The following is a 15,501-nucleotide window of genomic DNA, read 5'->3' as shown; positions in this document are numbered from 1 at the left end:
GCAAGTAAAGCCGAGGAGTGAAAAAACTTGAGGGGAACACTAACCATATTAGGCTTGGATGGGCAACAGCGCACAGGGAAGAAGCCCTGTCACAGCCACATTCACAGCAACTGAAAAGGAAAAAAAAAGCCCAAGATAAGGTATGGATCCCACTACTCTAATATCACATTAATATATGTGAAACTTTTCATTTGCCAGTTTTATTTAGTTAAAGATTTGATTTCAAATGTTTGAAAATGTGTGGAATCAAAGGATTGTTTCAAGTACTAGTCCATGTGAATAAACTTAGAGAAGATTGGAAAAGGTGACAGAAAGATTTTTTTCTTTCTTTTTTTTTTTATAGGCAATGCGGGTCAAGTGACTTGCCCAGGGTCACATAGCTGGGAAGTGTCTGAGGCCAGATTTGAACCTAGGACCTCCTGTATCTAGGCCTGGCTCTCAATCCACTGAGCTACCCAGCTGCCCCCAACAGAAAAATTTGAGTTCAAAATCACTTACTACCTGCCTGACCCTAAGCAAGCCACAAAATCTATCTTAACTTTATTCTCCTCATCTATAAAATTGGTATCATAATAGTACCTACCTCAGAGGTTTATTTTGGGAATAAAATATGATAATACATGTAAAATATCTGCATGACTTAAAGTGCCATATAAATGCTTATGTATTTCAGATTTGATTTATAATTTTGTACCTATTTAGGGGTGGGCATTTCAAGTAAATTATATTATAAAATAATGATTAATTTGACAGCTTCATATACAATTTAATAAATAGATTGGAATTATGAAATCAAGAATGATATTTAGTATTTCATTCTCTTTCATGCATAGCCTCCTTGTTTTTCTTTGATAGTATTCAAAGATAGTTATAGAATGAAGAAAAGGAACAAATCACAAGTGATATGGTCCTTTCATTCTTAGTAGCTTTTGAACTGTGAATGACACAGTTGCTGTAATAAAAAAAAATAGGTTGGCTACCCCAGTAAATGGCTTCTTATTTATCTTATTTCTATTGAAAAATTAATTGTAGTTCTGATGTAAATTTACTTTTTATAATGTTACAAGTAATTTTTGTCCATGGCAAGGTATATAGATGGATAGTCAAATTTCCAATATTGGTAACCTACAAAAAATTCCTTACCTTCAGTGTTTATAAACATGTCAAGTTGGTGTGATAATGCTATTATTCCTCTATTTTGAATTATCTACATGTTGTGTTATCTCACATTTTATTTTTATCACTTCTGAATTAAACTACCTTATAGCAAAAAATAAAAAAAGACAAATATTTATCACAGCACACAGTTACATTATTTCAAAATCTAAATGCAGTCCAAATTAATGGTATTTTTATAGTGATGAACTAAGGGAAGTATTTTTGTACTTACCCTTAAGTATGGATGTCTTCAATGTTTATAGATAAAATTATTAAAGTACATCCTGAAGATATATTTAGCCTGTTCATCTATGTTGTCTACCTAAGTTCATCCATCTCACGCTGGTAAAAGAAAAGTCTAAATTAGAAATGTATTCTTTTTGTAATCTGACATGTGACCGAAATGGTGATTACCTTGTTGAAGACAGTTGTTTCTACCAGATTTTCCTAGGTTATATTAAAAAAATTTAATTCATATCATCAAATACAGAGTAAGCAATATCTACACTATTATCTTGAGGATAATGTATTTTCTCTCTACAATTCCAATAGATATAGAAATAGGCATGTAATACTCACTTGATCAGTTGTTTACTAGTGCAAATGTAATTATCATCTAATTTTTTTTTAAGCCTAACCTTCTGTTTTTGACTCAATACTCTGTATTGGTTCCAAGGCAGAAGAGTGGTACGGGCTAGGCAATGGGGGTTAAGTGACTTGCCCAGGGTCACACAGCTGGGAAGTATCTGAGGCCAAATTTGAACCTAGCACCTTCCATCTCTAGGCCTGGCTCTCAATCCACTGAGCCAACTAGCTGCCCCCTATTATGTAATTTTAGAGTTGGAAGGAACATTAAATATCATCTAGTCCAAACCTCTCACTGAAAAATAAGCAAACAAAGATTCTGAATCACAGAACAAGGTAATTGCCTAAAGCAGTGATGGGCAAACTTTTTAAAGAGGGGGCCAAAGGAAGGAGATACTCATCTGTCAGTCTGTTTCTAAGGCAACTCTTTGGAAGTTTCATTGTATTGTATCCTACTCATTGTATTCATCAGATTAGGAATAATGTCATGGGGCCACATAGAACATTTCAGGGGACCATAGTTTGCCCATCACTGGTCTAAAGCCATAGAGACAGGATAGAGCTAAGTGTGCATTTAAAATTATGTCCTCTAATAGCACATTCAGAATTCTTCCATTGTATCCTGCTGACTTCTTCATTAATATAGTAGGGTCCCCATATGCATAGCACATACACTCCAGGACGTACTATGAATGGTTGAAATCATGGATATAAGCAAACATTGGCTCCATATATCTGTCTTCTCTCTCCCTACTCTTGCTCTCTGGTTAGCACTCTGTGGCCTCTCACTCTGACATAAAAAAGAAAAACAAAAGTTAATGTAAAAAAAATATCGAAACTGGAAGCAGAAGAGACCTTCACTCCTACTTCTTATCAGCAGACTTCCAGAGCCTCAACAGAGGAATCCCACAGTTTTGGGTTGATAACTGAAAACATGGAAAGCAAAACCAAAGATAAGGGAGCCCTACTGTAATAAGCAAATCCTTTTATAACATTGTAAAATCTCAGGCCTTTACTTCTGAGAGTTTAAAATTTATACGCCAATGCTTTAGTGATTTATATGTAAATGCTATTCTTGGTGCTGAGACATGAGATCTAGAGCATGCTTTACTATATCACATTGTCTTCTTAATAGCTAAATATATGCATAGATACACATATATCTTATTTTATATATATATATATATATGTATATATATTCTACTTGAGTTGAAAATTGGATATAAATCCAAAAAAAATTTGTGCATCTTGAACAGAACTAGGTTAGAGTCATTGTGGACAATGAATAGTAAGGTGTGGCGCTTGGCCTTAACTACTTACTTGGATCTATGACCCTGGGAAAAGGATTAGGCTTCTCTGGGCTTTGATTTTATTATAAATATAATGGGAATAATATCTTAATTGTTTTCTTCAAAAGTTTTTTGTGAAGAAAACCACTTTATAAAACATAACATGGAATGTCATTATTAATTATATAAGGCTTAATTTTCTTTTAATCCTACTTCAAGTATTATCTTATAAGAGTATACCAATATTAATTTATCTCTCGTTCCTCAAAATTGTTGGACAACTTATCATCTGTAGCATGTTTTAGATGTCATTATTGATACATATGTCTATATGTATATGCATATATTGTTTATATATGTAGTATATTGTTTAAAATCTTTTATCTCTGGAACTAGCTTATAAATCATTCAAATTAGGGAATTGGATCCTCATGTTTAAGAGAATGAGGTCATTAAAGAGAATATTAGGGAAAATTACATGATTTGTCATTGTTGTTATTGTAATTATTATTATCAGTAGAAGTAGTAATTGGATTTCTTATGGAACATCTAGAAATGGAAGCATTAATCACAAAGAATCACCATGGCTTCATGAAGAACAGGTCATGGCAGGAAAACTCATTTACTTTTTTATCAGAGTTATTAGACTGCTTGGTAGATTAAGAAAATGGGGTAGATAGGTAATCTATTTTTTAAAGCACAGATACTTTTTATTCTTTTTTCAGTTCCAAATTCTCCCTCTACCTCTGTTTCCTCCCACACCTTAAGAAGGCAAAACCAGCAAAACCCATTAAAATATGTACAGTCATGCAAAAGAAACATGTTTCCCAAAAAAGGAAGAAAGAGAAACATGAACGACATACATATATTTCAATTTGTGGTGTCTATTATTTCTTTATCTAGAAGTCAATAGCATGTTTCTTCATGAGTCTTTATAATTCCACTTGGCCATTATTTTGACAATTATTAAATCTTTTTTAATTTTGTCATCTTTACAATTTTTTGAATATATACATGTGTGTATATGTCTGTGTTTGTATATAATTGTGGGCTCGCGCTCACTTTGTACTCTATCCATTCACTTAAATCCTTCCAGGTTTTTAAATTATACTCTCTCACATGTATATAGCATAACTTGTTTAGCAATTTCCCAATCAATAGGCTTACTCTTATTTTAAATTATTTCCTGCTATAAGGAGCTGACATGAGAATTTTACGCATATGAGTTCTTTTTTATCTCTTTTGGATATTAAACTATTAGCAGTCTTACTAGGTCAAAGAGTATATGCTGTTTTATAGCTGCTGGGTCATAATTCCAAATTGCTTTATAGAATTATTAGACTAATTTACAGATTCACCAACTGTGTACTAGTGTATCAGTTTTCCCAAAACTAATCTAGAATTTTTCATTTTCCCTTTTATAATTTTATCCAATCAGATGGTTGTAAGTTTATACTTCAAAGTGGTTTTTAATTTTCATTTCTCAATTATTAGTGATTTAGAGAATTTTTTCATGACTAGCAGTAGCTATTATTTCTTCCTCTGAAAATTATCTGTCCATATTCCTTGAAAATACATCTATTGTGTTATGACACCCATTCTAATGAATTTTTTCAGTCCCATACATTTATGTGTATATTTAAGATTGAGACCTTTATTAGAGAAACTTCCAAAATGTTTCCCATTTCCTGCTTTTTAATTTCAACTGCATTGATTTAACACCAAAAAAATCTTTTGATGTTAAATGATCTAAAATAAATTATGCATTTTTATTTCCTATGAATCTCTCAATTTCTTTTATGGTCATGAATTTTTCATTATCAGGTAATTTCTTCCCTTGTCCATTAATTCACTTATAATGTCATCTCTTATTTCTAAATTATGTATCCATTTGAGCCTATCTTTGTATATGGAGCAAGATACTGGTCTATATCTTGTTTCTGCCAGATTATATTGCAATCTTCCCAAATATATATATGTATATATATATATTTTCTACTTTGTTCCAGTGATTAATGTCACTATTGCTAAGTTGTTTTAATGATTACAGTACATTACAAATTAAAGTACAGATTTGTAATATACTTAAAGAGCTGATATTGCAATGTCCAATTCCTCACCATTTTTCTGTTTATTCCCTTGATATTCTTATTATTTTTATTTTTGCAAATGAATTTTGTTATTATAAACCCTAGTTCTATTCAAGAATTCTTTTGGAGTTTGATAAGCCAATCATATTTTAACATAATTTTGTCAATTTCTCCTTTAAACTTCTTATAGTCAAAGTGAAGGAATATATAACCAATTATACGTATTGGAAATTGATCGAATCAAGAGTAACCATGAATGACTCAATTAATGAAAATTTTTAAAGTAACTTGGATAAAGAAATAGATGAAATTAACAAAGTTTAAAAGTAATGTCTGGAAACAACAATAACAACACCAAAATTCTCAGCAAGATAGCATATTAGGCCAAATTTTATATTATGCAGTTTAGTAATAAAATTTTTCATTTTGGTTAAAAATAACATTGTGGGGTAGAACTAAGTTGGTGGCTTAGAGGCAGCAACCCAACTAAACACACTCAACATTCCCATCTATGCAGCTTTAAGAGAATAACTCAAATAAAATTTTAGATTAGGAGAGCCAAAAAGAGGTCAGAGTAAAATACATACGTATAGTTTTTTTGGCTTAAGCAAATTGGAATGGAAATCTGTCCAGAGCACATATAGTCAGTAGCAGAAAGAGTAGCTATAGAAGCAGTAGCAGTTTCAGTAGTTCTAAGCCAAGAGCTTGTAAGGCAGTTAGACCACTACTCAGAAAGAGATTATAATGGGACCCATTACTGGCACTTGTTACAGCTAGTGCTGATTGGCAACTCTAGTACCCATATGTAGTTCTTGGCTACAGTTCCAAAGAGGAGATGAATGCTGAATGTCATTCATAAGGAAGCAGAGGCATTGGTCAGAAGTTCCAGGGAAAAGAGGAGCACTAGTACTTGTAGCAGGAGAATGGTGGCCCTTACTAATAAACACCAAGATGCAAACCAACAGAACAGTGATGACACCTTCACCCAGATCACAAAAATTAGAAAATACTCCAAACTAGCAAGATCCCAGAACCATCTCTGAAAAGAGAAGCGCAAAAGTCTGAAACTTTAGAAAATGCCTTACTACCCTTGGGTGACCAGAATGCAATTTTAAAATAGTTTCAAATCATGAAAGAACCTTGAAAAATAAATGAAAAACAACAAAATTTGGGCAAACAAAACTATTACAGAGGCAGGGAAGATCAAGAAACAAACTAAGAAGAAAACTTTAATGTGAGAATAGCTGCATTCAGTTCCTCAAAGTAAAATTGTAGCTGGACACAGGACTAACAAGAATTCTTGGAAAAATTAAAGAAAGACATAATGAGTAGAGGAAAAATTGGAAAAAAGAAATGAGAAAGAAGCAAGAAATTTTTGAAAAAGGAATTAATAGAATGGTAAAAAAAAAGGTACAGACATTGAAGAATATAACATCTTGAAAAACAGACTTGACCAAATGTGTATTTTTTGAATCACAAAAATTCATTTAAGGAAAAATTTCTTAAAAAGCAGAATAGTACAAATGGAATAAGAGGTATAAAATTCATAGAAGAAAAGAATTCTTCAAAGGTAGAATTTCTCATAATAAAAAAGGGGGGAGGGGGTAAAAAACCCAATCAACTCAACTGGTTTTTGTTTATCCCAATAATGTTTCTTTAATGACTTTATATGTTCTCTGCTTGTATAAAATAGTTCCATTGAGTTTTCTTATAGTTTATTATATGCTTTGTCTTGTCTTGTTTCTATCCATCACATCATATACTCCCTAAACAATTCTCTTCCTATTATGGAGTAACTGAGTAACTAATATTTATTGCAAAACAGGATAAAGAGAAATGAGAATAAGTAGAAATATATGCATGTATATACTTAATTCCATTGCTAATGATTTCAGTGACTCATTATAAAAGCATAGTATAGTAATCATCAATCAAATTTTCTCTGGACATAAGAAAAGTAAAGTACAATAAGCAAATTACTATAAAAATTGTCCTAGAAGAAAAAAATAAAATCTATTCCTTTTTCATCCCCACAAATCATTAGTGAGTAAAATACCTTTTTTTCATGTCTTTTTTTAAATAAACCTTACCTTCTGTCTTGGAGTTAATACTGTGTATTGGCTCCAAGGCAGAAGAGTGGTAAGGGCTAGGCAATGGGGGTAAAGTGGCTTGCCCAGGGTCACACAGCTGGGAAGTGTCTGAGGCCAGATTTGAACCTAGGATCTCCTGTCTCTAGGCCTGGCTCTCAATCCACTGAGCTACCCAGCTGCCCACTTTTCTTCATATCTTTAAAGCAATTCTTTTCTAATAATAATATTTTAAAATAACTTTTTAAATATCTAGTAATAGTTTCATATCTATAACCAAAAGATATATGGCATAGTTTAAAGGGTATTTCCTATTAGTATCTAATTGTTAATATATACTAATAGGATAGCATAACTATATATGTATAATATAAATAGGAATATAGATAATACATATGTATAAGATAGTGTTAGCGTACTTCCTAATTATTACTGTGCATATGTATGTGTGAATTTTTGCATATCTATGTGTATATTTATATACATATATGTATATACACACTGCCCTTTAACAATATTTCACAAAAAAAACATTTCTAAGAATAGGAAATATTTGGGAAGAGTGGCAAGAAGACTCATTAGGCTAAAAAATCCTTAGTCATGTAAGGCACAATTTCCACCAAACTTTAATATTCTTAAGAAACATGCCAAAGTACAAAGATTATAGTAATAGATTTGGAAATAAAGCTATGACACAAAGCACTATTATTTATATCCCCTTCTTTTTATTTTTTTCCCTTTCTCATCTGTTACCAGCAAAAGTATTTGGGATGGAAGCAGGAAGAGTTTAAGGAAGTCATATCTTCCATTAGTATACTCTGGGCTGTGCATACTTGTATGAATCAGACACAAAGGCATCATAATTTACAACTATAAGAGATCTTACAGTTCTTCTTTATTCATTCCCTACCACATTCTCTGTAAACTGAGGTCTAAATATTGGCATTGACTTGTCAAAAGAAATAGAAGAAAAAATTATAAAGCCAAGATGAAAACATTGACCCTCTGTCCAGTTGCAACTGACTTTAGGCAATTAAATCAAGAGGCTATGTTGAATTCCAGTTGCAATTGACTTTAGGCAAAATTATATAATTGAGCCATATTTCATTTGTTTATTTTCACCCTTTTTTCCTTGTTCTGAATTATTTTCTACCTCTTTCTTTTACTTGGTCTTCAGAAACAAGAACATATTTCACAAGATTTTAAGTAGAAATGATCACTAGAAGTCATCTCATTCAATGATTTTGAAGCTGTTTTACATAAATTTGCCTTATAAAATAAAATTTGGTGATTTTATTTCAAGATATTTTTTCTGTGTTCTTAAGTATTTTCGTTTATGCATTTTTAAATATTCTGATAAGGCAACCATACATTTTATCAGATTGCCATGATCAAACAAGATTAAGAATCATTCATTTTATTTAAAGTTAGTATCCATTTAGTCTTTCCTTTTTCAGAAAAGGAAATAGTCTCAAAAACATAAAATTCCTGTCCTGATATTATTATAAGCAAAGCACTATATCCTACCACTCAAATTCAAAGTCAATCCTTCTGATTCTTTGAATCCTATCTGTAGTCTATCATATTGAATCAACCAAAAGCTTCCTAGTATTCCTTGCCCTTCTTCCCCAAATCTGTCCTACCTTCTTCACTTCAATCAATAGTCCTGTTTAATGAAAAAATGCTGATTTTAGATATGTCTCAGTCGAGATCTGATTATCTCATTAAATTAACACTCACTTGAATGTGCAAATGATAAATCAGCTGAGTTTTCTAACAAGGTATTTGCATTTTTACAGAATGTCTTAAACCTAAATTAATGTTTCATTGGTGGAATATATTGAGGAATATTGCTATCAACAATAACCTATTAGGACATAAAATTCATAGAAGCAACATTTTAACTCATATACTCATTGATTTAAAATTGATAGACAATATCTAATCCAACCTCCTCATCATACAAATAGAAACATGAAGCTGGAGAATATTAATTGACTTGTCCAAGACATAAAGGTAGAAATTGAACCAGATCCTCTGATTCCCAAGACATCACTGAACACCATCTCTTTCCTTCCTCCTTTTTCTCTTTTGTGGGTGTCTCTGAACAATAAGAGGATAAATAAAACACACTAGTAAAGTGTGACACAGCACAGTGAAACTACATGGCTCCACAAATAATAAAATGCATCATACATGCATTTCTGCTGCTTTGAATTCCTGAGACTTCTTAATATACCATATGATTCCATTGGTTCTTTTTTACACTAAATCCTTCTCTCAAGAGGACAGAGTTGCATCCAGCTCTTCTCCTCCCCCTTCTTTCATCCTGGAATTCAGAGATGAACCAAGTCTACCCAAAGAGATTTTATCTTTGGCCTGATTTCTCACTGAAGCTTTAACCAATCAATGAAGTTTTTCATCTAGATTCTAAAATAATGAGATCATTTGCAATATTCATTTCAAGGGGTGAGTAATTAAAATATCAGAAATCATTTTAAAATGATGTATTTTGTGACAAAAAATATAAAATAGAGCTGTATTGAAAATGTTTAGAAATTATTGACAGTGGTCTTTGCATGTTGATTATACAATAAAGAAAATATTATTCATGGACTCTTTATATGCTAATGTGGCAGAGAGAGTTTCCTCAATTTGTTCATGATTTCTGGGTTCCCCTTTCTACCTAAATCTACAAACTGATGACAACAAAAATATATTAATAACCCTAACATAGCAGGTATCTTGCCTAATAATTATTAATCTGGCATCCTCCTTTAACTGTTGTACATTTAAATAGACATTCATAATTTTTTCTTAAATAAATAGAATACTTGTTTGTTTTCATTTTATAACTCTCTGATTCCCAAAGGTTTACAATATGGAATATATATTGGGAATTGTCATTAGAGTTAGGTGTCAGAAAGACAGTATATATGTGTCTCAAAATCCTTTTAAATAAAATTGTAAATAAGATCAACTTCACATTTCTAAGCTTTATAATAGCATAAAAGGAGGTAGTTTAAGTAATTAATTTTAAAGGAGAAACAATACAAACATAAAAGTCATGGAATAACCGTTAGATTTCAAGATAAAATAATATGAATATATACTAATAATATTTACAACAAGAAAAAAAACAAAAAATAATTTATTTCATGATTAAACAACATAAATGAACAAAAAGTTAAAAAAATCTCTCCTTCTGATTGGATCTACCACCAGTGGAATGGTATTGAATTCTATGTTCTTAAAAGTCAGGAAGCATAGACTGGATGGCTAGTTGTTGGATATGTTAGAGGAGTAAAGATTCATTTGGTATAGTTGGGATCTATTAGATTCAGTTTTCTATCTCTTCATACCTAAAGTTCTATAAGTTTACATTTTAGGAATATTAATCTGGTAGTGATATGAAAGAAAATTTGAAACAATCAAGGATAACATGGTGGCAGGAAAATCTTATAGGAAATATCTGAATAGTCTCTAAGTGAATTTATGAGGTTCAAATCTGGAATGGAAAGAATGAATTGAAGCATTAGGAAAGAAGAAACAGGAGCAATTTACCAACAACTGAAGTACTTTCTTTATGTAAGGCAAAATGTTACTTCCTTATTGAATAAGTTTAAAACATCAGAGGAACCAAGAATCACATTGAAAATTGGGGTCTAAAGACTGGAGACTGAAAATATTGTTAACTAGACTCTTCACTCTTTTCCTGAGACATTAGACAAGTCATCTCATCTCTTTCTACCTCAGTTTTTTCATGATCTCTGAGGTTGTCTTCTAGTTATGAAATGTTGACAACCATCATACACTTATAGCCCTAAGATAATAGGACAAGAAGGATACTCTGACATGGAAAATTCATTAATAAAAGACTTATAGGAAAACAGGCAAGAGTCCCACAGAATTAGAAGGCATGGGGTTCAAATGACAGGAGCATAAATAAGTATATCTTTAAAGAAATATGAACTTCAAAAATAGTTAGAAAGTATCAATTAAATTTAATACACCTAATTCTTAATTTTTTTTTACTGAATTACTAAAAGTTAAAATAAATAAAAAGGTCACAGTTAAATGATTTGTCATTTCCCAAAGGAAAAATAGATAAATAAACAATAGTTGTAGTCCTGATAAATCATGAGTAAATAATAATAAAATAGCTAGTATTTATGATATTTTAAATTTGCAAAGTACACTGAATGTATCTCATTTGAGTTTTTAAAGAACCCAGTAAGTTAGTGCTGTCTTTGTTTTATAGATGAAGCAACTGAGACTGAGATGGCTTATATGACACACGCAGGATCACAACAAAGTAGTCAGTGGCTGAAAACAAAATCAGAACTTAAGCATTCTTGATTATAATTCTTATTGCATTGTGATCTGAAAAAGTTGCATTTATTATTTCTGCTATTCTACATTTGATTGTAAAGTTGTTATGCTGAAGAACATGGTCAATGGTCATTCTTTTTGTGTATCTACCATGTCCTGCTGAAAACAAAGTTCATTCTTTTCATCCCTATTTAGTTTTCTCCACATATCTATTACACCTAACTTTTATAAAATTTCATTCACTTCCTTTACTTCTTTTTTATTTATGTTTTGGTTATATTTACTTAGTTCTTATGAGGGGATGTTTGAGGTCCTCCACCAGTATAGTTTTCTATCTATTTCCTCCTAAAGTTCCTTTAGTTTCTCCTTTACAATTCTGGTTGCTGAGACAGAGGGCTTTCATTGAAGATGGCAGCTTGGATGAAGCAAATTTTAAAACCTCCACATCCTTTCCACACCAAAATAGAAACCAAAGTGCTTAGAGAAGAAAGAAGACCAAATCTAACAACAGGAAAGAGCAGGGGGATCCTAATGCTGGACAGCTCAAGAGGTACCACAAGAAAAAGGCTTGAATTCTTGAACTGCTGGGTCTGAGGGTACAGAAGGGGAATCCCAGGAACCTTCCCCAATGGGTTGTACACAGTCTCCAGTGGCCCTGAAATCTCCAGGTTGGCGGGTGCACTGGCCTGGAGAGAGGTCCTTGCTGGTACTGGACTCGAGGAGTTGAAACAGTGGCCGGGGAGTTGACTAAAGGAGAAAGCCAGAGAAACACAGAAAAAATGCATGGAAGATGGCAGCTTAGATGGAGCAAAACTTCAGACCTACTTGCTTTACAACACTGAGATAGAGAAAAAAATTTCTAAAATAGGAAATAAAAGACTTGAGCAAAATCTATCCAACTTCAGCTGAGAAAAAGAAGGCAGGAGTTGAAATCATGATTTCTAACAGAGCCAAAGTAAAAATAGAACTGCTTAAAAGAGATAGGGAAGATAATTACATCCTGATAAAAGGCAGTATAAACAATGAAGAAATATCAGGACACAACATGTATGGCACCAAACAGTATAGATTCCAAATTTCTAAAGGAGAAGCTAGTGAAGCCCAAGACAAAATAGATAGCAAAACTATACTAGTGGGTGACCTCAACCTTCCCCTATCACATCTAGATAAATCAAAACAAAAAAATAAATAAGAAAGAGATAAGAGATGTGGATGAACTCCTAGAAAAATTAGAGTTAATAGACATATTGAGAAAAAATAAATAGAGACAAAAAGGAATAAACCTTCTTTTCAGCAGCAAATGGAATATTCACAAAGATTGACCATGTACTAGGACATAGAAATATGGCAAAAAAAATGCAAAAGAGCACAATAATAAATGCAAGCTTATTAGATCATATAATGCAATAAAATTAGTTATTAGCAAGGATACATGGAGAGGTAAACCAAAAAATAATTGGAAATTAAATAATATGTTTCTCCAAAATAAGCTAGTAAAAGAACAAATCATAGAAACAATTAATAATTTCACTGAAGACAATGATAATGATGAGACTTTTTATCAAAAGCTATGGGATGGAGCCAAAGCAGTTCTAAAGGGTAAATTTATATCCCTGAGTGCTTATATTAACAAGTTAGGGAGGGCAGAGCTTAATGAATTGGGCATGCAACTTAAAAAACTAGAAAGCAAACAAATCAAAATCCCCAGATGAAAACTAAATAAGAAATACTAAAAATCTAAAGAGAAATTAATAAAATTGAAAGTAAAGGAACTATTGAAATAATAAATTAGGTTAGAAGCTGGTATTTTGAAAAAACAGATAAAATAGACAAAGTACTAGTCAATCTAATAAGAAAAAGGAAAGAAGAAAACCAAATTGACAGTATAAGAGATGAAAAGGGAGACCTCACCTCTAATGAAGGGGAAATTAAGGCAATCATTAAAAACTATTTTGCCTATTCATATGGCAATAAATATAGCAATCTAGGTGATGTGGATGAATATTTAAAAAAATATAAATTGCTTAGATTAACAGCAGAAGAAATAGAATACTTAAATAATCCCATCTCAAAAAGAAATTGAACAATACATCAAAGAACTCCCTAAGAAAAATCTTCCAGGGCTTCATGGATTCACAAGTGAATTCTATCAAACATTCAAATAACAATTAATTCCAATACTATACAAATTATTTGACATAATAAGCAAAGAAGGAGTCCTACCAAATTCCTTTTATGACACTAATTCACTGATTTCAAATCCAGGCAGACCAAAACCAGAAAAAAGAATACTACAGACCAATCTCCCTAATGAACATAGACACAAAAATCTTAAATAGAATGCTAGCAAAAAGACTCCAGCAAGTGATCATGAAGGTTAACCATCATGATCATGTAGGATTTATACCAGAAACGCAAGTATGGTTCAACATTAGGAAAACCATTCACATAATTGACCATATCAATAAGCAAACCAAGAAAAACCACGATTATCTCAATAGATGCTGAAAAAGCCTTTGACAAAATATAACCCATTCCTATTGAAAACACTAGTAAATATAGGAATAGAAGGACCTTTCCTAAAAATAATAAACAGTACATATCTAAAACCATCAACAAGTATCACATGCAATGGGGATAAATTAGAAGCCTTCCCAATAAGATCAGGCATGAAACAGAGATGCCCATTATCAACTCTATTATTTAACATTGTACTAGAAACATTAACAGTAGCAAACAGAGAAGAAAAATAAATTGAAGGTATTAAAATAGGCAATGAGGAGACTAAACTGTCACTCTGCAGATATGATGGTTTACTTAAAAAATCCTAGAGAATCAACTAAAATGCTAGTAGAAATAATCAACAACTTTAGCAAAGTTACAGGATCCAAAATAAATGTACATAAATCATCAGAATTTCTATATATTTCCATCACATCACAACAGCAAGAGTTATAAAGGGAAAACAAAATTCTGGATGCTATACCATTTGGTGCATATATGTCAAGAACTTAACTGTCTATAATACCTTTAAACAAAAAAAGATGTAATAACTTTCCCTTATCTTTTTTAATAAAGAGATTTGTTTTTTTTAGCTTTGTCTGAGATCATGATTGCTACTCTTGCTTTTTTTTATATATTAGTTGAAGCCCAATAAATTCTGTTCCAGCACCTTACTTTTATTCTGTGTGTGTTCACATGCCTCAACTGTTTTTCCTGTAAAGGATATAAGGTAGGATTCTGGTTTTTAATCCACTCTGCTATTTGTTTCTGTTTTTTAGGGGTGAGTTTAACCCATTTATATTGAGTTATGATTACCATATGTGACCTCTATCTTTTTTTTCCTTTTTCAATACTGCCCTTTCTCTTTCACTCTGCCCCTTCACCACAGTGTTTTGCTTTTAATCACTCTCCCTATTCCTCTTCCTTTATATTAATGTCCTTTCCATTACCACCCATCTTATTCCTTGCCTACTTTTTGATAGGGTTTTTTATTCCCTCCCCAACTTCCCCTTCCTGATATTATTCCACTCCTTGTTATCCTCTTTTTTATTCCTCTTCTACTTCTCTATAAGGAGAGACAGGATTTTGTACTCCAATTAATCTTGCTATTTTTTTTTAACTCTGAGCCAATTCCAATGAAAATAAAGTTTAAGTATTACCCATCACCACCTTTATCCTTCCCTCCACTGTAATAGTCCCCACCCTCATGCCTCTTTATGTGATATGATTTATCCCATTTTACTTCTCTCTTCTCATTTCTCAGTGTAATACCCTTTGATTTTTTTGCAAGTGGTCCTAAAAAGCCTACTACCACACCCCCTGTCTATGTATGATAGTGATGAGCCTAAAAATCAAAATTCCAGCCCCAAATATTTTCTGCTCCCTTACCTTCCCCCTATGACAAACCTAAAAATGTTTTCCAGCTGAAGCTATCTTAATACCTCCTTGAGGAATATT

General features: G+C 32.0%; 1 protein-coding gene across 1 annotated transcript in view; it reads right to left on the bottom strand.

Moving 5' to 3' along the window:
- EPHA5 (EPH receptor A5) overlaps positions 1-15,501 on the bottom strand; it is a 464,007-nt gene that overhangs the window by 48,444 nt on the left and 400,062 nt on the right. The window contains exons 9-10 of the mRNA XM_044681722.1: positions 12,110-12,288; positions 45-110 (exon numbers count right to left, since the gene is read on the bottom strand). Coding sequence (XP_044537657.1) covers positions 45-110; positions 12,110-12,288 — 245 coding nt within the window. The remainder of the gene's footprint in view (positions 1-44; positions 111-12,109; positions 12,289-15,501) is intronic.

Source organism: Gracilinanus agilis, chromosome 6 (genome assembly GCF_016433145.1).
Source record: "Gracilinanus agilis isolate LMUSP501 chromosome 6, AgileGrace, whole genome shotgun sequence".
Lineage (NCBI taxonomy): Eukaryota > Metazoa > Chordata > Mammalia > Didelphimorphia > Didelphidae > Gracilinanus > Gracilinanus agilis.
Note: the sequence above shows the minus strand (reverse complement) of the source record. Positions and strands in the feature narration are given on the sequence as shown.